Consider the following 24,687-nt stretch of genomic DNA (forward strand, 5'->3'; position numbering starts at 1 on the left):
CATCTGCCCACAGTCGTTGGGCCTTCATAAGATAAGGGATAAGCCTTATCACTTAAAGAGTTCATATCCAACTAAAAATTTGGATCAAGAAACTCCTAATCAGATTAGGAGATTAACTCTTTAAGGTCTATATAAAGGAAGAGGGCGAACTGGAAAAAAACACAGTTTGACTTACTTTTCTGCATTCAGTCATCTCTCTCTCTTCTTGTTACCCTACCATGTTCAATCTCCACCTCTTGGAGTGATCAAGATTAGATCTTGATATTGTTTCTTGGTGGAAGAAACAATCTTGAAGTTGTGCTCACATCCCTACACAATTCTTGCTAAAGATTTGGGGTTCATGATGAAGAACCCACTTGCTGATCATGCCTCACCCTAAGCTGTGCCATCTTCAGTGGAGGAAGAATTTGTTACCCTCTTTGGCCATGAACACCTATGTTGGGAGGAGCTTTTTGCATGGATTCCATATCAGGTATTCTTCTCCCTAATCTTGGTTTCAAATTTGGTCCGGTTTGTTTGAAGAACGAACCTTGAAAAATGTAGTTTTTCTAAATCAGGGAATAGGATTCCCAGATGGGAGAAAAAAACTTTTGAAATTTTGCTCAGCCACCCTGCATAGTTCGGCCATCCATATGATGGATCTCCCATCCCTTCATCTATTGGGAAGCATTTTAGATATATCGATTGTTTGAGCCAAGTTTTCAGCTCCCATGTGCGTTGGTGAGCATGCTTGGCTTTCAGTGCTTTGGTTTCTTGGGAGGTCTATTGGAGGGTAGCCTATCTCTTCCTCTTCTTTTGTTGCATTATGGCATATGGTTGACCATTATGTGTGTGGCATGTCCTTCATCATGCTTCACAAATAAATGTTGATTTGCATTCATATGTAGTGGGTCATGTACGCGTTGTTATTGGAGGTTATCTAAATGAGATGGTGGTTGCATGGTGTGGCACTGATTTAAATTGGTCTACCTGGTGTCCCGCCTTTTCTTGAGGGCAACATTGTAATTGTAACCTCCAATTTTTCAGCTCTTCGACGACGGGTGACTGATAATCATTTCATTCAGTCTACCATGACACCATTTGGGCTGCCAGGCTAGTGTGAAGCTTCTACAAAATGATGTTGTTCAGTCACTTGTTGTGCTTTGCCTTTGTTTACATTCGTTTTTGCCTTTTATTTTCCTCTTCTCCTTCATTTTCTTCAATACATCTATCTTTGTCAGTAATGGATCCTTACGGATAGAAGAAGACCATGAAGTCTGAATGCCCTTTCATTGATTTTATGAGGAATGTTGACATAGCTGAGTTGCTGTTAGAGAATAAGTCTACAAAAATGGCTAATGGTGGGAGGGGTTTTTGGCCTCCTATGCCAGTATCCTAAGGGAAGGACGGTGAAGATGACATAGTGGCAGCGAGGAAACTGATGTGCTTATATGGTCGTGTGGAGCGAACTGTGTCCTTCAGGTGCCAGGAACCGAAGATGAATGCTTCCAATTCACCGGTAAACTATTCGGCCTAGGCACATTTTATACTAGAGAACCCCATGTATTGTCGGTTACTCTGCAGTGTTGGACTTCTCTAGTTCGTGGACTGCTTTTTGGACCTCCTCGGTAGAGAGGGAGTCAATTATATGATACTGCTCATCTCCCCTTGGTCTTGTTAGACACATACCTTTGTTGGTGCCTTTGGCGAGTTTGGCATCACTGTAGAGGATGTCGCCACTCTACTTGTGCTTCTGTTGGGTGGTGCTGTTTCTATCCAACATCTCCAATATGTTGAGTTCATCCCCAATGCTCTTTTAGAACTATACACGGAGTTGGCAGAGGAGATTAGTGTTTTCAAGGCACAAGTCGACGAGTCTACTGCTTGTGGAAAGTTGCCTCTTGATGCCTGGATTGCTTTCTAGTTCGAAGGCAAAAGCTCAACGAACATTATGGTTCGAAAGGCCAACAGCCTATGCCACCTTGCAGCCTTTATTCTCTATGTGGTATCACTGTTCTTGTTGAAGGGATGAAAGATCCATCATATATAGATGGCCAAACCCTGCAGGAGGGTTGGGCAAAATTTCAAAAATTTCTCTCTCCCATCTGGGAATCACATTCTCTATTTTAGAAAACTACATTTTCAATAATCATTTTTGAAACAAAACTGAACCAGATCTGAAACCATTAGGAAGTGATGGATATACCTGATACGAAGTAGTAGTAACTCCCAATGAAGGTGTTCACACCCAAGGAGAAAACCAAAAGTTGCTTCCACTGAAGATGACACATTGCGTGTTGAAGCAGAATCAGTAGGATGTCTCTTCAGAAAGAACCACGATTCTTCAGCAAGAATCGAATAGGGGCTGGTGAGCACGACTTCATATTGGTTCTTCTGCCAAGAAGCAATATCAAGAACACTTCTTGATCACTTCCACAAGTGGAGATCGAACTAGGTAGGGGTGGCAAGAACAGGGGAGAACTCTGTAGATTGCTGTGTGTTGAAACTAAGGAATTCACCCCCTATTTATAGCCTTCTCGGGATCAGCCTCCTAATCTAATTAGGAGAGAGTTTCTTGATCAAAATCTGATATTTGGATTTGGACTCTTGAATGGATAAGACTTATCTTATCCTTTAGCTAATCCTAATCAGATTATAAATCATATCTTGCCCCTTTTAATTAACTAACTTAAGCCTAGTTCGAATTGGGCTTTAGGCCCATTAAGCTTATGTGCTCACTTACTCCTTAACCTATTGCCTAGTTGGCTCTCTTTGCATGACGTGGAACCCTTACATCGATCTACACATCAATCACATGGGTTCAGCCTAGCCTTTGTTACAAGGTCTGGCTGAATTCATTGTAGGAGAGAGTGAACCCCTGAGTCCATCACCGTGGGCTCTTAATGGGCCCAACATTTACACTAAATGGTTCTTGGATCCAGCCATCTTATAAAAACACAAGAACTGTGGGCAGATGCATGATTAGCCCATCAGGTATTACCCTCAATGGTCTTACACTTAACCTCTCAGCTCATAATGATCAAGTACTGCCCAACAAGAGAGGACCTCTCACTCGGCTACAAGATACAGTGCTACACTCTCTACTCACATGGATCCCGGGAATTAAAACATTTTTGCTAACATTTTGAAACCATATATATATATATATATATATATATATATATATATATATATATATATATATGTATATCTCTATATAAATATATTTTGTGAAAGCAAATTTCAACGTTTGAAATCAACAGTCGGCAGTTTAGGTTTCCATCAGAGAGAGTACATTCCCTGATCATTCACTTTATCCGACAAAAGGGTTAATCCTGTCACTATGATCACCCACTCAGATGAATTCTCAGACTGTCCCAACATACCCAGGTTTTGACCCCCTCTAAGGATCTCACTGATTGGTACATCAAAGACATCCCAATCCGACACCTAGTGCAATATCATAATCGAGTCTAGGACTCAGGTGTAACATTCCAGTTTTTCCCATCTATTTCCAGGGTCTAAGGCAATACTGGTATTTTAGTCCAGTTCAGGGTTTCAAGAAAACCCACATTGCATGTTCCTCAGGTCTCACCCTAGCAACTAAGACAAGCCACCCCAACCAACTTGGCGGTACATCAGTGTCAGTCTTGCTGGGATAAATCTCCCCAGATCTGTCCAATGGCTGTGAAGATTCTAAACTAACACGAGTCTCATAAGTGTCCAGTTTAAGAGTATTACACAGAAACACACCAAATCACATGAATCAATTATGCATTTTATTCATTTATGATAAATGACATAATGTACATCAATCTAATTGGAGCTAAGGGCATACACTGTCTAACACATGTTCCCTAGCAATCCCGACTATGGTCTCCATACAGTTCTGCTTCCTCCCTCTGTTCTAGCAGCCAACGGTCATTAGCTACCTTTGGTGTCCATGGCTATCTCTACGACCAAATGAATGACACAATCCACCAGATCATGGACCCGAGCTGCAAGCGTCGTTCATCTTATGTCTTTACTCCATTCTTATTTATGTACATTTGTGAACATTTTCAGTTGAGCATTACTCCTACATGATTATCCCTCCTGTCTGTCAGCATGGCAACCCTGGTGGGTGACCAAATCGAAGATGTCTCTCAAAGTCTGTCGCGTGAAGTAGTGGCTCAATGCCAAAAGGGGGAAACAGTTTGGGGCCGCGGAGGTTGAAATTAAGTTTTCTTCTTTGGATGGTTTTGTTCTGTGCCCATATACTCAGCCAGTTCATCACGCCATACCGTTCTGCGTCAGGGTTTCTGTCTCCGAGGGTGATGATCAGCATGTGGTGTGCATGCTGATCACCATCAATTATAATGTTTTGTACTTTGTCTATTTAGTTTTATTGAAAACAAAATTAACCCCACATTAGTTATCAATGTTAACTTTTATTAGATAATAAGTAGAAGAGACCCGTTTGGTGCACGGGCTAGTGTTAAAAGGATTTCCATGTTACATTGAATATCTTAAATAAATTAATTGTGGTTGAGGTTAAATATCTCCATATTTAATTTTAATTTTTAAAATTTTTAAAAAGTCAAAAGGATTTAAAAGGATTGGGAAACAATATGAAGAACCTGACGTGGACAACTGCATTTTAGAATATACAGTACTAATAAAACATTGATGACAATATATCAGTTTGGCTACAATACACTATCTACTCAAAAGTAAAGAAGATAAAATCAGCTAAAATGATAGGTACCGGCTACCGGACTTGAAAGAACCTTTCTGTGTGTCTTCTCTCTTGCCAGGAATTGCCTGTACCACATAGCAGAGTGTTTGGGTGTTCTCTCTAATGTTTTGTAGTCCACATAATAAATCCCAAACCTCATCGTGTATCCATATAGCCACTCGAAGTTGTCAATGAGAGACCATACAAAGTAACCCCTCACATCAGCCCCATGCCTGCAAATGTGTGAATGTAAACATAAAAGCATATGACAGTAGTAGATACATAAATTACAAAAGTGTTAATTTGCACAAATTTGTTTTTGACTTTGATTATATATTAAAAGAAGACGTACCTCATTGCTAAATTTAGGGAAGTCAAGTAGCTTTTTAGGTATTCTATTCTTCCAGCGTCATTGAGCAAGTCCCTCTTGGAAACATTGGGATTGCTTGCTTGTGCATACCCTGAAAACCAAGTGTTGGAATGGTTGATGAGATGATAGTTATCGGTTTTAGTTAATGGATCGGCCGGACCTATTTGGTGCATTTTTTTGGTGCGGACTATCGGCTTTTTAGAAATCTAGTAGTCTGCGTTTTGGTCTTTTCCCGTTTGATTGGAAAAAGATCTAGCTGCCAAAAGTAGCAGTCTCAAAAAAGGCATGGGAAATTCATTTTTGACTATTTTTTGGGAAGCTCCAAATGTAGTTTTTCACCTTTTTTTCAACTCATCTTCACACGGAATGACGTGTGAACAGATGTGCCTTAACTAAACGGTTTTCAAACTGTTAAGATCTTAATACAAAAGCTCACGTTGTCTTTTGACTGTCAGAGATTTCAGAAGATCTTTCCAAAAAGACTTACCAAATGGCTGAATTTACTTGATAGATTTTTTTGGTGTATATACAAATGATCATTAATTGTGATAGATAGATTATTACCGTTTTCTGTGATAAACATTGGCGTATTGTTGTATCTATCTTTGAAGTACATGAGAATTTTCTCCATGCCATATGGAACAACATAGAATGATGGCATTGCTGTCTGGAAGAGAGAAAAATTAATATATCAGCAAGAGCCAGCCAACCAGACTAAAATATCGCCATTAATTCAAGATCTAAAAGGTGAAAAAGAGAAACAGAGAAAATATGTTGAACTCAAGATTGTTTACCCAAGTTGGATTATGAATTCAACCTTAAAATGCATTCTAGAACATTATTATTTCTTACCGGATCTCCAATAGGGTGGCCATCTTTCTCTCCAGTTATGTAAACAGAGGCTTCCCCGAAAGAAGTACTAGATTCACATTGAGAAAGCATGCAGTCTTTTACATAGAGAGTAGAATAATGATTAACTCCAATGAAATCCAACTTGTTCCCCAACTTCTTCTTATCCTCCACTGAAAACATTGGCAATCTAGAACCCAAAATTTGGCGCATTTCAGGAGGATACTCACCATAAAATATGGGATCTAGGAACCTGTGATACCACATTAGAGGGAAGATTACTGAAAGTGAGAGCAAGCATTAATTATCAACATCTGTTGAAATAGTAGCTATTTTTATTCACATCCATTACTGCAAATGAATTTGTAGTAGTTACCAGGCGGTGTCAAATGCTAGAGCTCGTTGAACTGCCAAATTATCTGTTAGGGTATCTCTAAGTGGCTCATACCAAGTGGAGGACATCACTATCCCAATCTTTCCCCCTTGTTTGACCTTAATTATAAAACAATACAATTCATTCCTCAAATAAGGTTCCAAGAGAATTTCATAAATAGCAAGAAGTGTATGTAATAAAAAGAGAAATAACCGTTAAAAGTGTTAAATGGGTTATAACCAAGGTTTTTAAAACTGACCCGGACAACGAATCGGTCAGGGGTCCGGTTCCTAGGTTGAACGACAGCCCGTTCTGACAAAAAATGAAAAGAAAATAAAAACTTAAAAAAAAATGGTCAAAACCATTGAACGGTTCAAACAGTTCAACCGCCCAGGTCAGCAGTCTGCTGATCAAATGAACATTTTTGGCAAAAATCTGGTTTTGGGAAAAACCGTAACTGATCACCTGATCGGTTCCCGGTTTTCCCAATCTGACCGTCCAGTCCGGTCCGGTAACCATGGTTATAACCTTTCAGACCAGCCAAATCAACTATAGTTTGAAAATGGTGGTGGTCTTAGGAGGCGTTCGACAATGTAAACTAGCATGCCTCTTAGATGTGGGTCCGGATGTAGTAGGCACGTTAGGTAAGCACAATGAGTGAGCACGTAATAGCTGTGTGACACATGTCCCAGTTAATGTACTTTTCATCCAAACGTTTTTGCTCCGTTAGACAGAAATTATCCATTATTTTATTATCTTTGTCAAAATAATTAAAAATAAAAAATAATGAAAAAGGAAAACCTAAACATGTTGGGAGTTGGGACTCATTTACATTTTTCTTTTTTCATTGCTTTTTATTTTTAATTATTTTAACAAAAATAATAAAATAATAGATAATTTCTGTCTAACGGAGCAAAAACATTTGATTGAAAGACACATTAGGTAGGACATGTGTCACACAGCTATTACGTATTCACTCATTGTGCTTACCTAACATGCCTACTACATCCGGACCCCTTAGGTGTCTGTATAATGGGGTAATGTTTCCTTATACCTGATATTTTTTCTTGTAGATTTCAGCAGCAGTGGCATGAGATAATATCATATTGTGCGCTGCAATGTAGGGCTCTAATGTAGAGTCCCCAGATTGACAATCACCAAAGGGATAGGAACAACGGGAAGGTGGGCATCCCCCAAATAAGTAACCATATGGCACAATGATGTTTGGTTCATTGAATGTGCTCCAATACTTCACTCTATCACCAAAAGCTTTGAAACATACCTCCGCAAAATATCCAAAGTCTTGCCTGAAAAGTTTTTTATCCTTGTCATGAGAGCAGTGAAGGGAAATTGTATATTGTTGGTTTCTTTTTGACTTCAGGATTGGTTATAAAACAACAAACAACAAGAAAATTAATGGAGGATAGAAATTTACTGTATTTGTGAATTTAGCCATGACCCATATCGATCTTCAAGTTCTTGAGGCATATCAAAATGATTCAATGTAACAAATGGCTGAATCCCTGATTCCATAACAAGATAGGTAACCGCAATGAATTTGGATTAATCATCCATTTTATTTGGGATTTGATTCCAGATCAAACCCTCTATTCATTTGCCTCCATTTACTTGGAAGGAAATGATTAGTGATGATACATTTGACCAAGTAAACAATATGTATGCATGTTAGTTTGTGTAGGAGGGGATTTCAATAGGAAAATAGCAGCAGGAATTACCTTTGATCAAGAGGGCATTTATAAGTTTGTTATAAAATTCAATTCCTCCGGAATTAACCTCCCCAAATCTTCCCCCTAGTGTTGACATAAAATTTAAATGTCAGTTCCATGTTGCTATCTCAACATACAATTAACGAGTTGAAATTAAAAAGAATTTAATGAAATAAAAGGCATATCAAATGTTGCTCACTTGGTAGGACTCTTGACCATGAAATGGAGAACCTGTAGGAATTCACTCCAAGATAATGCATTAATTCCACATCTTCCTGTTTGATACAAAAATGTATGAAGAGATTGAATGAGAAATTCTTTGAAAAGAAAGCAATTTTTTTTTCATTTGCTGACATGATGAGCACTAGGCATGAATTACTATAAGAGATTAATTCAATCTCAAATTAAATTATTTAGGGGGTATTCTACAAACTTGTTGATAGTTCCAAAATAAATTAAAGCCATCTGGACTAACAACAAATTGGTTCTTAAAATAAAAACATAGAAAACATGTTTTTGGTTTTAGATTTATTTGTTTTCAAAACTGAGATAAAAGCATGCTCTTGAACTTCTAGTTTAAAGAACATGCATTCATATGGCAGTTTAATATGATGTTTCATAGATAATATATATAATTTTGATGAAGGCGCATTTGGCGGGCTTTTGGCATGTCGACATGTGGCCGGGCTCGGAGCGAATCAGCACGTCAGACAAGGTAGGGGTCAATGTCCAACGTGGGACCAAGGGCGTGACCACACGCGGCGAGCTCAGATGGCCGCCCACTCAAGGACGGATCACATCCTGACCATCCACAATGTCTGCCATCAGGCGACCTCAAGTATAAATAGGGCATCACTCCCCCAAGGTAAAGGATCTTTTTCGGTGGAACGACTTTTTAGGATCTAGACCCAGAACTTGCACTCTAGCTCCCCAGTTTCCAGGCGACCTCGCCCGCCCTCCCTACAATGCCCTACTAACTTGATCGTCAGAGTCCCTGCCTCGGGTCTTCACCTAGGGCCTTTGACGTTCCTTCCTTTGTAGGTTCTCAACACTCCACGGATCCCACTGGTCCTTGGCCTCGGCCTTCTTCGGACAACACCGGTCCTCGGCCTCGGCCATTTTTGGACAACACCGGTCCTCGACCTCGGCCCTACTCGGACATCATTGATCGTCGTCCTCGGCCGACCACAGCTCAGATCCTCCTAGTCAGCTCATCCAAGAAGCGGAGCAAATTTACCTTGTTGTCCTCGGCCAACCCAAGCACCAACAACTAGCGCCGTCTGTAGGAACTGACTACTAAGCTCTCCCCCGAACGACTTAGCTTCCAACGAAATGGCTAGGTGCAGGAAAGTTACATAGAAATTGGTCACTAGAGACCAATTCCAGACAGTCCTTGACTGGTTCGGCGACCTCACGTAGAGGCTAAACGAGGTGTGGCAACCAGCAGGAGGTCATCCGTAGGGTGGTTGCCCCACTGAAAACCAGGGGCATCGCCGTAGACGCCCTTCACAAGATCGACCGGCTAAGCACCCTGTCACTGTTAGATAGTTTTGTATAACCTTAGCTTTAATCAGAATGATGTACTTTATGAATTTATTGTAAATGAATAAAAGTGCATATTTGATTCATGTTCCCTTGGTATGTTTCTGTGAAATACTCTTAAACTGGACACCTAATGAAACTCGTGTTAGTTTAGAATGTTCACAGCTAGTGGGTCGGTCTAGGGAGATCTATCCTGATAAGGCTAACACTGTTGTGCCACCAAGTCAGTTGGGGTGACCTGTCTCAGCTGCCAGGGTGAGACCCTAGGCGCATACAGTGTAGGATTAATTGAATCTTTGAACTGGACCAGATTTCTAGTGTTGCCCTGGACCTTGGAGATTAATGGGCAAAACTGGAAAGTTACACCCGACCCCTAGACTCGATTATGATATTGCACTAGGTGTCGGATTGGGCTGTCTTTGATGTACCAATCAGTGAGATCCTTAGCGGGGGTCAAAACCTGGGTATGTTGGGACAGTCTAAGAATTCATCTGAGTGGGTGATCATAGTGACAGGATCGGCTCCTTTGTCGGACAAAGGTAATGATTGGGGATGCACTCTCACTGATGCAAACCAAGACTGCCAGCAGCCGATTTCAATCGTTGAGATTTGTTTTGCAAAATATATTTTATATGAGATATAAAAGTATATATATTATGGTTTCTAAAATGTTTGCAAAAGGTTTTAATTCCCGAGATCCATATAAGTAGAGAGTGCAACACTGTTCCTAGCAGCCGAGGGAGAGGTCCTTTCTTGTCGGGCAGTGTTTGATCATTATGGGCTGAGAGGTTAAGTGTAAGACCATTGAGGGTAATACCTGATGGGCTAATCTTGCATCTGCCCACAGTCCCTGGGTGTTACAAGGTGGCTCGGCCCAGGGCCACTTAGGGTAAGTGTTGGGCCCATAGAGCCCATTTGATGGGTTTTAGGGGGTGCACTGTCCATAGCAGTGTATTCGGCCAGGCCTTGTGACAAAGGCTGGGCTGAACCCATGTGACTGATGTGTAGATCAATGCTTCGGTCCCACGCCATACAAGGAAGCCCAATTAGGCAGCAGTTAGGAAGGTTAAGTGAGCACATAAGCTTAATGGGCCTAAAGCCCATTTCGAACTGGACTTATTTAGTAAGTTAAATATGGGCGAAATCTCAAATGGATCAGCAGATAGGTTAGGGACTTAACCCTATCCACTCAGAGAGTCCAGATCTAAATATGATTTGGATGTGGAAACCTCTTAATAAGATTAGGAAAAGGTTGATCCAATCTGCAGATAAGATAAGGGTTTATCCTTATCACCTGAAGAGATGTTTTGATCCAAATAAGATTTGGATCAGCAACTCCTAATTGGATTAGGAGCTGATCCTTTGGGGTTACAAATAAGGAGGGGGCGGCAGCCTTTAGAATACATATACTCACATTCTCTTCAGAGCTGAAATTAGAGAAGAAAGATTTCTGCAATCCCTGCAAAGATCTTTCTTGCCGCCTTCCTGCAGCCGCCAGACATCCAGTTCGATCTCCAGTTGTGGGAGAAGTCAAGATTTGATCTTGACATCAGTTCTTTGAGAAAGAATTGATAGAAAGTTGTGCTCACGTGCCATCCTACTGTTTCTTGCGAAGGATAGAGTTCTTGGAGAAGAACACTGCTGATTCTGCTCCATCCTACACTGCGCCATCTTCAGGGGGAGCAGTCTTTGGATCCCTCCTTGGGCGTGAACACCTTTGTTGGGAGATATTATTTCTCCGTATTAGGTATAATCCTCTCCTACTCTTTTTGGTACAGATCTGGTTCAGTTTATGGTTCAAGATTGATCATTGAAAATATGATTTTCTAAATAGGGAATGTGATTCCCAATTGAAGGGAGAAAAAAAAATTTTGAAATTCGCCCCTTTATTCCGCAAGATTTGGGCGTCCATACGATAGATCTCTCATCCCTTCAGTCACACCCTCCCCAGGCCAACCCCTTAACATCCGGCAGAAGCGGCCAGAGTGTGAGTCAGCCACTAAGGACCCTCCAACCACCTCACACCTTGGACCTCCGAGACTACCTCAATGACCGATGGGCCAAAAGGAACCGAGATGCAGCTGGCCTGTCCCGCTGCCGTGAAGACCAAGACAAAGCCAGGGTGCTCGTCAGTTAGTAAATCGCTGACATACAAGCACAGATCGGCGCAGTGAAGGATGAAATTCGGTGATTCAAGGAAAGCCGAGGCAGCGCCTCGGCTAGTCAGCACCCTTCCACCAAGATGGACGCCTTCACCGTCGCCATCACCTTGGAACCTCTTCCGCCCCATTTCAAAGCTCCCACGCTGGAGAATTACGGTGGCACCTCGGACCCAGACGAACACTTGGAGAGATTCCAAGCACACATGCTCTTGTATGGGTACTCCAACACATTGAAGTGCCGAGCTTCCCAGGCGACCTTCAAGGGGGCAGCTTGATGATGGTTTTCTGGGCTCCCACCCAATTCCATCAGCTCCTAGGACCAGCTTGCCCATCTCTTCCTCGCCCACTTCATCAGCAGCCGACGGCACCAGAAGAGCATTGTCTCACTCATGGCTGTCCGACAACGACGTGGCGAGAGCCTACGGTCCTACATTGACCATTTCAAGAAAGAAGAAATGGAGGTCTATGATTTCGACCCCATGGTCTTCGTGCACACAACAATCCAAGGCCTCCTCCTAGGGTCGGCCCTTAGGAACTCTATCACCAAAATGCTGCCCAAAACCAAAGCAGAATTTATGGAAAAGGCACAGAAGTATATCGCCGCCAAAGAAGCCTCGGCCGGCAAACGCCCAGGTGGAGAGGCTAACATCGACATTGACGCCGATATCGACCATGGCAATCACCAATGATGAGACAGCCGCGATGACGACCACAACGACTGGAAGCAGCTTGACACTGTTGACACCGATCTCATCACCCCATCTCAACGACCGTTGTCGTAGTCAGTCATCATCATCACCTCAGCCTCGGTTGCATCCACAGGCCAAACCATGTGACCACAAGAGGTCGACTTGGGCTGACTATGTGAAAACCTTTTTTTGTAAAAAAGAAAGTTTCCTTTACCTTGCCTCAAATCCTCAGCGCATACATTCTAGTTTCGATCGAGCGCCCTTCCCTAGCATACAACCTTTGCCAAGGTCATACGCTCGGACTGGACTACATTCCAAGGCACACGGCCCCTTGGGTGGCCGCCAATAGGAAGGCACTCAATTTTGGCCTCGGTCTCAGTGAGACTCTCTGAGTGAGCGAGTTCTCTTCCAAGTTTGAGCGTTGGCATTGACCCCCCCACTTGAATAGACATGCTGAAGGAAACAACTCCAACACCTCAACGGATGCACCCCAACGGTCTCACCTCGATGGATGTGCCCCAATGACTTCGCCTTGGAGGACACACCCTGATGGTCTCACCTCAGCAAATGTGCCCCGACAGCTTCGCCTAAGCGGACGCACCCCAATAGTCTCACCACAGCAGATGCACCCCAACGACTTCACCTCGGTGGGCGCACCCTGAAATCAAGACCAGCACCTCCTTGCCAGAAGACTGCTCTCTCTAGCTTGGCCACAGCCTAGGCCCTCGTCATAGAAGGCCGCACAGTGCCCCCTAGCAAGAACACTCTCTTCGGCTGAAGCCAAGGTCCTTAGCTAAGACCTCCACCACGGCCTTGAGAGTGGGGGGCAAGTGATGTAGGTGCATTTGGCAGGCCTTTGGCACATCGACATGTGGCTGGGCTCGGAGCGAATCAGTGCGTCAGATAGGACAGGGATCAGTGCCCAGCACGAGACCAACGGTGCGACCACGCGGCGAGCTTGGATGGTTGCCCACTTAGGGATGGATCACATCCTGACCATCCACAGCGTCCGCCAACAGGCAACCTCAAGTATAAATAGGGCATCACTTCCCCAAGGCAAAGGATCTTTTTTGGTGGAACGACTTTTTAGGATCTAGACCCAGAACCTGCACTCTAGCTCCCCAGTTTCCAGGTGACCTTGTCTGAACCCTTCGGACCTCATCCACTCTCCCTACTATGCCCTACTAACTTGACCGTCGGAGTCCCCGCCTCGAGTCTTCACCCGGGGGCCTCTGACGTTCCTTCCTTCGTAGGTTCTCGGCACTCCGCGGATCCCACTGGTCCTTGGCCTCAGCCTTCTTCGGACAACACCGATCCTTGGCCTCGGCCTTCGTCGGACAACACCAGTCGTCGGCCTCGGCCCTACTCGGACATCATTGATCCTCATCCTCGGCTCTACCTCGGCCGACCACAGCTCAGATCCTCCTAATCAGCTCGTCCAAGAAGCGGAGCACCAACAAATTTCTATATTGTAATATTTATTTTTATTATAGAAACATCATTTTGTTGGGTTTCAGAAACATGTATTGGTTTATTGAAACAAAATCAATTTGTTTTTGCTTTTCAACACAAAAATACAGTTTTAGATGTTTCCGTTTTCTTGATAATGTGGCAATTTTAAAAACAAATGAATGTATTTTCTTTTATTTGCTCAACAAGGATAACGAATGTATTTTCTTTTATTTTATTTTTACCATGTAGTGATGGTAGTGATCATCTGCGACATCTCCGTTACTTCCGTCTTTTATTTTTCCTGCATAAGAGACGAAGGAGAAGATTTTGAAGCAACTTCAATTCTTCTTTTTTTTTTTTTAATTTCCATCTCTACAATAATGGATACACAATAAAGAATATATAAAGGGAAAATAAAATAAACTACAAGTTTCTATCACCTGGTATGTGAGTGAACACATCCCAATTGCTGAGGCTTTTATTACCTTCTAGGTAGGCACCTTCAATCTGGGAAAATGAAAAATATAAAGAGGACGTTAATATATATTTTTTATTTTGTTTAATTTCTTTTTTTTTTTATTTTAGTTATGTTTTGTATGAATTAAGAAAATTAAAAACTAAGATTTGAGGCCAAAAATGCATCTTTGGCAAACTTACTTAGCTAACTCACTTTTGGCACCTTGTATCACATATTGCAAGAAATTACACAAAATAAAAAGGAAAAAGAGAAAACATCATCCCGGTTTACTAGTCTAACAACAATCCATGTTGCACCACTAAGAGTGGTTAAATTTGGTATTAATTTTTATTTTTTAAATTTATTTTAAATTAACTTATATACTTAATCACTTTTTATTAATGTTATTGATTTCTATTATGTTAAATCGAATTGAAATGGACTTGACATTAGTAGAAATTAATATTTATTAAACTTTTTAAAAATTGTTGTTTTCAATATTTTTAATAGAAAATTAAAACTCATTTTATGTACTTATTTTTAAGTGAAACTTAAATGGATTTCAAATTAATAAAACTTTACTGTTTTTAATAGTAATAATTATAACTATTATAATATTTTATAATTAATTATGAATTTTTATTAGTTACAATAATTTTTCTATTATTACTTATATATTATTTTAATATTTAATCTTAAATGTTATTATTTTAATGCATATAAATTAAAGAATGTGGGATTTGTTTATTTTATGAGTCGTTACTAAATGAATGAGCATCGGAAAACACGCAAGTCCTGAAGACAATATGGATTGTGCAAGGACCATGTGCATTGCAGATCTATCAAAATGCTTGATGATGTGGGTTGATTTACCCCTCCAATTATATTTTGCCATGTGGCGATAGAAACGCTTTATAACACCTCAGCAATACACGTACGTGGTAGGACCGTGCTTGGATGCACCTCGACAAATTAGTTTATGAAGCCTGAGCAAACTCCGACCTTGCTAAAGAGTGCCTTGGCAGATCAGAATCCTAGCCCAAAGTACTCACCCAATTTGGCTACACTGCTATCGCAACCTACGTGTTTGATCTGGGCAGCCCATGACCTAGGGGACTTCTTCGACCTCAAAACACCTCTCACCTACGTGGGATGCTTTCTCTCTTCTCTATTGGCACCGGATAGCCAGTCCGAAGCATACACAAACACAACGCCTATCTAGTAGCGACAAGACTGCTCACCCACGCTTCGCGGGGGAGTAGATAAGGACAACTGCAGTGTGATGCAAACACATCTCAGAAGCAACGTATGGATGAGGGGAAAACTTTGGCTGTTGGGACAGTTTCTAAAAATGCCAGGTTATCATTAAAATGGATAAATTAGTAATTATATCTTAATTTATTTTGACTAAATATCAAAGCATGGGCGTGAATAGGTGGTGAATTGCCCAGAAGGTGCCCAGCCCAGAAACTTTCTCAACAGCCTATGCTGTTGGGCCCTAACAGCCAAAGTTAACCCATGGATGAGCACCAACAGATCGGACTTGTCAGACATCACCATTGAGCCTCAAGGTCTATATAAGGGTGACTGTTCACGCTCAAAAGGTACACTCACATGTACACATACATGCTCTCATTTGATTCTTACTCTATTGCTTTCTACCACCTCAGAGAGCTTGGTACTCACTTGAACATTGAAGTTCTTTGCCTAGGAAATCCCCTCGGGCCCTCTCACATCATTTTTCTTGCAGACTCAGCTTATAGCTATGCCTACGAAGCTCCAAACTATCATCGATAGTAGGGATCTAGCATTTTTTACCTTCATCAATTGGCGTTGCTTGTGGGAACTCCCGAACACAAAGGCTGTTTCCTTTTTGCATCTTTAATCATCATTTCTTCCCCAAAGGACAGAGACACTCAACAAATTGTGTCTTATGCAAATGATTAGGAGGGAGTAACTAGCAAGCAGTTCGAGGATCTCGTGCAACTGATTAGGAGCATGAATGTTCGCCTTCGAGCCTAGGAGGATCAAGAAGCAACTGGATAACAACCACCTCATGAGCAGCCCACTGCACTGGTAAGGGGACAACTTCCAACACAGAACCAGAATAACCGACCACCAATGCCTCTAGAAATTCCTCCAGCTTCACTAGTACCTCAAAACAACATTAACAATGATAGCCTTACCCAGACCCACACGTCAGAGCAATGGGATCGTACCTATGTGCCTAACAAAGGGAGTAGAGCGAGCTCTTCCTACAAGATTGACAACTCATGCTCCACAGTGGCCTCCTGGTGAGATGATGACGTTCACTAATGAAGACCTAAAGAATGTCTACCTACTTCACCACGATGCCTTGGTTGTAAAAGTTCTTTTCTTCAAAGCTTTTCAATAGATGAAGATTGATCGAAAGCAGTCCATCCCTACCAACGTACCATTAGTTGATTTTAGTGAGGAAATTGTTCGTCCGATTGGAAAGATCAGCCTATCAATAACAGAAGGGACCATGCTGCGTAGGGTAACTTAATTTCTCATTGTCAAGACACCATCGCCTCACAATGTCATCTTGGGCTGCCCTTGGTTGCACACCCTCCGAGTTGTCATTTCTATAAACCACCTTGCCATGAAGTTCCTAATTGAGCAAGAGGTCGGTGTAGTTTGGGGGGATCAGTTTGAATCAAGAAATAGTTACATGGAGGCATTGAAGAGAAAGAAGTTATTAACTGTTGAACTGGACTTACCGGATGAGATCAGCGTCAACCGAGGATAGCCCGTTGAGTAGGTAGTGTTAGTGTCTCTCTCTTAGACTGACCCTAAAAAGAAGGTACAGATTGGCTCACTCCTCTCAGACCCTCTCCAAACTAAGATGGTAGGATTATTTCGATTAAATTTTGAGGTTTTTGCTTGGTCAACTGTGGACATGCATGGTATTGACCCTATTGTTATTACTCACAAACTTAACATAAATCCGAATTTTAGACCTATGAAATAGAAGAAAATGAATTTCACCCCAGATCAGTTAAAGGCCATTGGTGAGGAGGACAAGAAGCTCCTGAATGTCAATTTCATATGAGAGGTAAAGTACCCTAACTGGATAGCCAACATGGTACTCGCCAAGAAGGCAAATAGGAAGTGGCACTTGTGCATTGATTACACCAACCTGAACAGAGCTTGCCCGAAGGGAAAGATCCCACTCCCATTCATAGATTGGCTAGTTGATGCCATCTTAGGATTCAAGCAACTGAGCCTCATAGGTGCCTTTTTAGGCTATAACCATATCCTAATAGACCCCTTAGAATAAGAGAAAACAAGTTTTTTTTACTGAAACTAGATTGTACTGTTACCGAGTTATGCCGTTAGGGCTTAAGAACACTGAAGCAACATATCAACATCTTGTAATAAAACTTTTAAGAATTTAATAGGAAAAAACATTAAGGTTTATGTTGATGACATGGTGGCTAAGAGTAAGACTCTTATCTCACATATAGTCGATCTAACAGAAGTATTTGAGGTATTATAAAAATACTGATTGAAGCTCAAACTGAACAAGTGTGTGTTTAGCATCACCTTGGGAAAATTCCTTGGTTATATGGTAACTCACGTGGCATTGAAGCCAAGCCTAAGAAGATCCGAGCAATCTTGGATATGCAACTACTAATGTTCATCAAGAAATTTCAGAGACTCACTGATCGAGTTACGACACTCGACCGCTTTATGTCCAGGTCGACGGGAAGATGTTGCCCTTCTTCCAAGCAATCAAGAAGGTGAAAGACTTCCAATGGACTGAAAAGTGCCAATATGCGTTTGATGAACTAAAGGAATACCTCAACTCACCTTTACTATTGACGAGGCCTGAGCCTAGAGATGAATTCCACCTATACTTATCAACTACCAACAAAACCATCAGCTTGGTACTAATCCAAATGGTATGTAAGTATAGTCTTACATGTAGGCAAGACCAAGTACCCAAATATCGAAAAGTTTGCCTTCACCCTAATCATCTAAGCCCAGAAGTAGCGATCTTATTTCCAAGCTCATACCATCATTGTGCTAACCAACTAGCCGTTGCACCAAGTATTGTAGAAATCCAAAGTATCAAGAAAATTCACTAAGTGGGCAATTGAACTTAGTGAATTTGATGTCTGATTTGAGCTACAACCTGCTATTAAGTTTTAGGTCCTAGCCAATTTCATCACTGAACGTGCTTTCAACTAATGACACCGGAACTAGGGAAACCACTAGCCAACTCGGGGGCATCCACAAGTATGGAACCTTCATCTAGCTTGGAAGAACCTTAGATCCTCTATGTAGATGGCTCGTCTTGTCCAATAAAAAAGGCAATGGTGTCGGGATGATTCTGCTTTGACATGACAAAGTGAAGCTTAAGTATACCTTTTGATTCGGATTTAAAGCATCAAACAACAAAGCGAAGTACGAAGCACCGTTAGCCGAACTATTACTAGCTAAGGAGATTGGTGTGAGAAACATAGAAGTCTATAGTGACTCCTAGTTCATCGTCAACCATGTCAATAGATAGTACGAAGCTCGGGAACCAATGATGATCAAGTACCTGGTAAAGGTTCAAGAGCTCTCTAAGTAGTTCGATTCCTTTTCTATCCACCAAATCTCAAGGTCCAAGAACACACAGGCTGACACAGTTTCAAGGTAGTCGGTTCTGCGAACAACACTCGAAGGGCCATTCACATAAAAGGCCTACTGTGCCCTAACATAGAGAAAGTGGCAGAAGCCGAAGTTGCTCTAGTATAGACAATGAAGCTGAGTTGGACCGATCCCATTATGGAGTACTTGTGCCAAGGCGCGCTACACACCAACCGAACAAAAGCTTAGAAGACCAAGCGTCAATCTACCCGTTATGCCATTATCGGTGACCAACTGTATCGGAAGTATTTTACCCTGTCCTACCTCTGATGTCTTCGACCAATTGGGTTTGGGTACATGCTCATAGAAATCCATGAAGGAATCTGTGACAAACACTTCGGGGGAAGGTCATTCACCTAGAAAGAACTTTGACAAGGCTACTACTAGCCCACTATGAAGGAAGGCACAGTCCGATTAGTCCAATAGTACAACTGATGTCAACACCATGCCAATGTACCTAGTCAGCCTACCACCAACCTATAGTGCCTTACCAATCTATGGTAGTTTATTTAGTGGGGAATCGGCATCCTTAGTCATTTCCTACAAGCCACGAGCCAACGAAGGTATCTAGTGGTAGCTATCAACTACTTCGACAAGTGGGCAGAAACCAAACCACTAGCCACCATTATATCCTAGAACATTCAAAGATTTTTTGAAAGAGCATCATTTCAGATTCAAGCTACCATGGGTGCTAATTTCGAACAATGACAAACAGTTCACAGATATCAAAGTCGAGCTGGGGATTCAACAAAACTTCACTTTGGTTGCCTACCCTCAAGCAAACGAGCAAGCTGAAGTGACCAATGGGATAATCCTTTGTGGCTTGAAGACCCGACTAGCTTGAACTAAGAGACAATAGGTGGAAGAGTTGCCCAACGTATTATGGGCGTATAGAACTATGAGTAGGATAACCACCAAAGAGACTCCTTTTAACCTCACTTTCGTTACTAAAGTAGCCATCCCCACTGAGATTGAACTGCTGACCTTGAGATCAGAGGCTTATGATGAGGAAGAAAATGACAATGAACTCTATACCATCTTGGACCTAATAGAAGAAGTGCGAGAACAAGCTCAAGTCCAAACTACGATCTATTAGCAATGAGTAGCTTTCTACCATAATTCTTGGGTCAGGAGACGTTGCTACTGAGCTAGCGATCTAGTACTCCAGAAGGTCATTGGTTTCAAGAAACTCAGTCCGAACTAGGAAGGACCCTACAAAGTGGTTAAGGCATTGGGACCTAGGACTTACAAGCATGAAACCATGAAGGGAAGATAGTAGCCCATACATAGAATGCCAAGAACCTCAAAAGGTATTATAATTAAAAGTTTTGAACTCGTTTCACTAATTCAATTTTTTTCACTATTTCATTTGATTTATTTCAGTTCGATCTAACTCAGTTTGACCTTGCAAGTTGGGAACCTCAACCCAATTTTAGCTAGCACTAGGATGGATAACTCGGCCTTCATTGGCCAGGATAGCTCAGGTGGAGAACTACCAAACTACCTAAAAATCGCTTAGGCGACCTCGCTTTGCGCAACCCTGGTTAGGAAACATTAAGACTAACTCGAATGGCTTAGATTCAAATCAATCATTCAAAAGACAAAAAGACAGAAGAAAAAGCTTGCACAAGTCAATATACAAAAAGGGAGCCCGTTCCATTGCTTACAAAATTCTAGCAATAAACTGCCCAAAAAAAGGAAGAGACAAAAGTTGAGCTTGGAGGCCCAAAGTACATTAATTTATATTTATAGAGCCAAGAAAAGATGCAAATGGTCAAGTTAAGCAACACTAGGTGCATGTTGCCCGCAATTACGTTGTCACCCCTAGTCTCTACATCATGTTCCTCCTCTTCATCGGGCCTTCTTTAGCACCTCCTCAATCTAATGGTTTTATCTTATATTAGTTAGGGCATATTTCTTAAAGTATCTCTAAGGTTTAGGAAATTGACTAACTCTAACTCTACCCTTACTGTTTACATATTGTCTTAAAGTACCCATAGTTTTCTAACAATTATCTAAAACCTCCCCTACCGTTACACTCTGTCACAAGTGACATCACATGACTGATATATTTTTAAAAATTCCTAAAATACCCTTTATCATCTTTTGCAGTGATTTTTGGGATCCAACAAACCCTAACTTGTTCTGATGATTGTAAGAGAACTTGATAGTAGCAGCCCCGTTAGCCCCCAAAAGACCAAAAATCTCATTCTCTCTCTTTCTCTCTCTCTCTCTCTCTCTCTCTCTCTCTTAACTCTATTCTTTATATATCTTTTCTCATTCCATAAATCCATAACCAAACTTGACACCAAGCTTCTTCTCTGGCACCAGACGATTGATTCTAGCTATTACACTATTCGACAATAAGAAAAAGCCAACCAAATATTAACTCTAAGGCCAAAAATTACCAAACCTTGTTTTGCCACCGTATGCTTGACAACAAATCGAGTTAGGTTTCTACAAAGGCAAGCATAGCCGAGACGACCTATTGCAAACACCGGAGTTGGAAAAACCAACCCTTAAGGGGTTAACTTTGGCTGTTGGGGCCCAACAACATAGGATGTTGAGACAGTTTCTGGGTTGGGCACATTCTAGGCAGTTCACCTATTTACGCCAATGATTTGGTATTTAGTAAAAATAAATTAACATGTAATTACTAATTTATCCATTCTCAGAATAATGTAGCATTCCCATAAATTCTCTCAACAGCCAAGGTTGTTGGCCTCCAACAACTAAAGTTTTTCCACCCTTAAGCACTTCGTTGAACATGTAACCACTTAGCTCAACCACCTCTAACTGGGGTGGTTCTTGAAACAATAATTGGAATAGAAGCCCAGATAACGAGATGTTTATAACCATCTCCACTAGATTGGAAGGTAGTTTAAGTAGAAAACTAGTGAGCATGTTGAAAGGTGGTTTGGGGGAGGCTTCCGGTTAGGGCGTTGTGGGAAATGTCCAAAGAACCGAGAGATGTAAGTTGTTCAAAAAAATTTACGTCTCTTCTCTGTAGCTTGTAGGTTCTTAATTAATTTAAACAAAAAAAATGAGATTTGAGAGGGAGAGAGTGTGCTTTTCAATCTTTTTCTTTTCGAAGTCTAAAGAATATGTGAATGTCTGATCGAGAATTTGGGGTAGCTTGGACTACTTTGGATAAAGACGGAAACGACATCTATTTTGCACTCGTCTGACTTTTGAGTCGGTTGTCCGGTGTTGGAGAAGAATCTTCGAGTCAAAAATTGGTTTTGGACTTCTGGAACAAGTCAAAGAAGCAAAGGGGTCTGTTCTTATGCCATGGTTGTTGGGGTTTGTAACAGGTAAGCTGTTTTATTTTGGAACGACATGATTGTTTTATTTTGAAACGACATCTATTTGACATTGTACTTCTTTCTATTATATTTAATGAGGATGGCAATTGTCAGAAAAATTAGAGATAGTTTAAGACAATATATAAATAGTAAGGGTAGAATTAGTCAATTTTCTAAACCTTAGGAGTATTTTAAAAAATTTGCTATAATAATTATTAGAAGATAATGTAATTAATTATAACTATTAAATATTTTTAATAATTAATTATGAATTTTATTAGCTACTAAAATTTTACTACTATTAGTTATCTTATTTTTCTCCTTCTAGTTTTTTAGATATCATTTTTACTTATTTTAATATTCAAGTTTTAACTAAAATATTAATATTTTTAAACGTCTAATTTATTAATATTAAATAAAACTAAAATTATAACTTAAATAATACGGCAGTTGTGTATTATGGGTTGTTGCCAAATAAACAGGGACTTAAATCATACAGTACTCATGTACAATACAGGTCAATGCATAATAAATAAGGATCAAATTGAGAAAGGCTGTATAAGTTCAGGTCACTGCCATCAATTAAACAATGTCAAAATTGATTTTTAATGGTCAAACCAGGGTTCTGAGTCAGGATTGAGTTGCTCTAAACTACGGATGAACATGGGCCGACCGGACTTTTTACAACATATACAAGGGATATAGGCCGGGCCCGGGCCATGCTTGATTCGGTGCCTATGTCTCTGATGCATAAAAAACTACATATATATACAATTTCATAGTATATGTGATATGATATGTATGTAAAATTTATTTTATACATTATCTAATACAAAATATTATAAAATCTTACACAATATAGCATAAAATTACATATTAATATATCTATATATATATAGATATATATATAAATTATGTTAAATTACCTATATATCAAAGTTTTCGAACTACTGTTGACTCGGGCAGTCGGACTGTTCAGCCTGAAAACCATCCAGGCAACCATTTTTGGTTTACCCAAAACCCTATTTTTTATCAAAAATCATTGAAAAACTAAACAACCCATTGACTCAGGCGATCAATCCGTCGACCCGTTCAACATTCTATGACTGTTTTTTATTTTTAATTATTTTATTTATTTTTAATTTATTTATCAGAGTGATCCATCTATTCAAAACAGATGGTCAAACCATCAACCCGAAATTTCTAACAAAACTCCAGATATATACACTTAAAAACGTTACTATATATACACTTATGTGTGGGCTGGGCAAGTAGGGTCAAGCATTAATATTAGGCTCAGGCCCAGAACTTTTGTGCCTATATTTTAAATTCGAGCTCAAAGTCTTTAGATCAACTCGAATTCGAGCTCAAACTCAAGCCTGATAATTTATTGGTGTATCGAACTCGAACTTGAAAAGTCAGATATTCGATTCGGTTTGATTGAAATCCACCCCTAATACCCTTATTCTAAACTGACTTTAAATGTATCTTCAAAACTCCAGAACCGAACCTAAATTGATTTAAACGGGATTTAAAACCACAGAAATTTCTAACAAAATCATACGAAATTTTATAGGGCCAAACCGGCACAAGAATTAAATACGCTCGTTGGTTGGCCGGAAAAAGTGATAAATCGCCAGTGAAAAAATTTTTAATATTCTACCTAAAATTTTAAACAGTCTATTTGCACGATCGAATAACAATTAAATGCGCTCTCTAGTCTCATACAAGGTTACAAAACAAGTCCGGATTCGAACATGTTAACAGGAGATGATCAATCTTTCATGGGAAGCTAGTCTGATTAAACTTGTCTATGATTTGAACAACAGTATATAATCGTTCTAATAGTTCTGAACTTCTGATGCCAATTTTTCAGGCCAAGAGAATGGCAGCATTACCTGATAAGAAGAAGTTGCAGTTCCGAAAAGAAACGATTGAGGAAACTGGCTACGATCCAATGCACAACCGATGGAAATGAGCAGTTGAAGAAACAAAACAAATGCCAAAGTTATCTTCATCATTACTTCTTTCTATTAACAGGTAGGTGTTTATCCTCTCTCTGTTCGATGTTTGCCAGATAATTAATATTCTGGGATAGATGGAGAAAGGGATTTGGACAATTTTTAGTTACGAGAAACTCAGGAATGTAGGAGATTATCCTGCAGCAGGTGGAGATTTTGCGCTCAAGCCCAACAAACTCTCAACTTACCAGTAATGTGTTAGATTTTGCTCTCAAGGCCCAACAAACTCTCAATTTCGTCAAACAAAACCGAAGTGGTAAAAAACGGTGAAAGAGTTGCCCTTTTTAAGGAGAAAAAACAGATTGTTTATGGTCTAGGCTCTGTTCGATAGCACTAGATTCTCACGCTGAAGTCCAATTATATCTTCAGCCTTAACGTCTACTAA

General features: G+C 40.6%; 1 protein-coding gene across 1 annotated transcript; it reads right to left on the minus strand.

Annotated features, from left to right (window-relative positions):
• Positions 1-4,621: 4,621 nt before the first annotated feature.
• LOC104589178 (beta-glucosidase 18-like) lies at positions 4,622-24,460 on the minus strand. The gene is made up of 12 exons (XM_010247399.2): positions 24,180-24,460; positions 14,301-14,367; positions 14,103-14,161; positions 8,215-8,290; positions 8,025-8,099; positions 7,724-7,811; positions 7,343-7,595; positions 6,292-6,407; positions 5,919-6,168; positions 5,631-5,733; positions 5,049-5,157; positions 4,622-4,929 (listed from the first exon to the last, which is right to left on the minus strand). The coding sequence occupies exons 1-12, from the start codon at positions 24,300-24,302 to the stop codon at positions 4,707-4,709; spliced, it is 1,542 nt and encodes a 513-aa protein (XP_010245701.2). The 5' UTR covers positions 24,303-24,460; the 3' UTR covers positions 4,622-4,706.
• Between the last annotated feature and the right edge of the window lie 227 nt (positions 24,461-24,687).

Source organism: Nelumbo nucifera, chromosome 3 (genome assembly GCF_055504915.1).
Source record: "Nelumbo nucifera cultivar China Antique chromosome 3, China Antique-T2T, whole genome shotgun sequence".
Classification (NCBI taxonomy): domain Eukaryota; kingdom Viridiplantae; phylum Streptophyta; class Magnoliopsida; order Proteales; family Nelumbonaceae; genus Nelumbo; species Nelumbo nucifera.

Coding starts and splice junctions, on each gene's coding strand:
- LOC104589178 (XM_010247399.2), bottom strand. CDS start 24,302: ATGATGAAGATAACTTTGGCATTTGTTTTGTTTCTTCAACTGCTCATT. Junction 7,596..7,723: donor TGGCTAAATTCACAAATACA/GTAAATTTCTAT, acceptor AAAACTTTTCAG/GCAAGACTTTGGATATTTTG. Junction 5,158..5,630: donor AATGTTTATCACAGAAAACG/GTAATAATCTAT, acceptor CTTGGTTTTCAG/GGTATGCACAAGCAAGCAAT.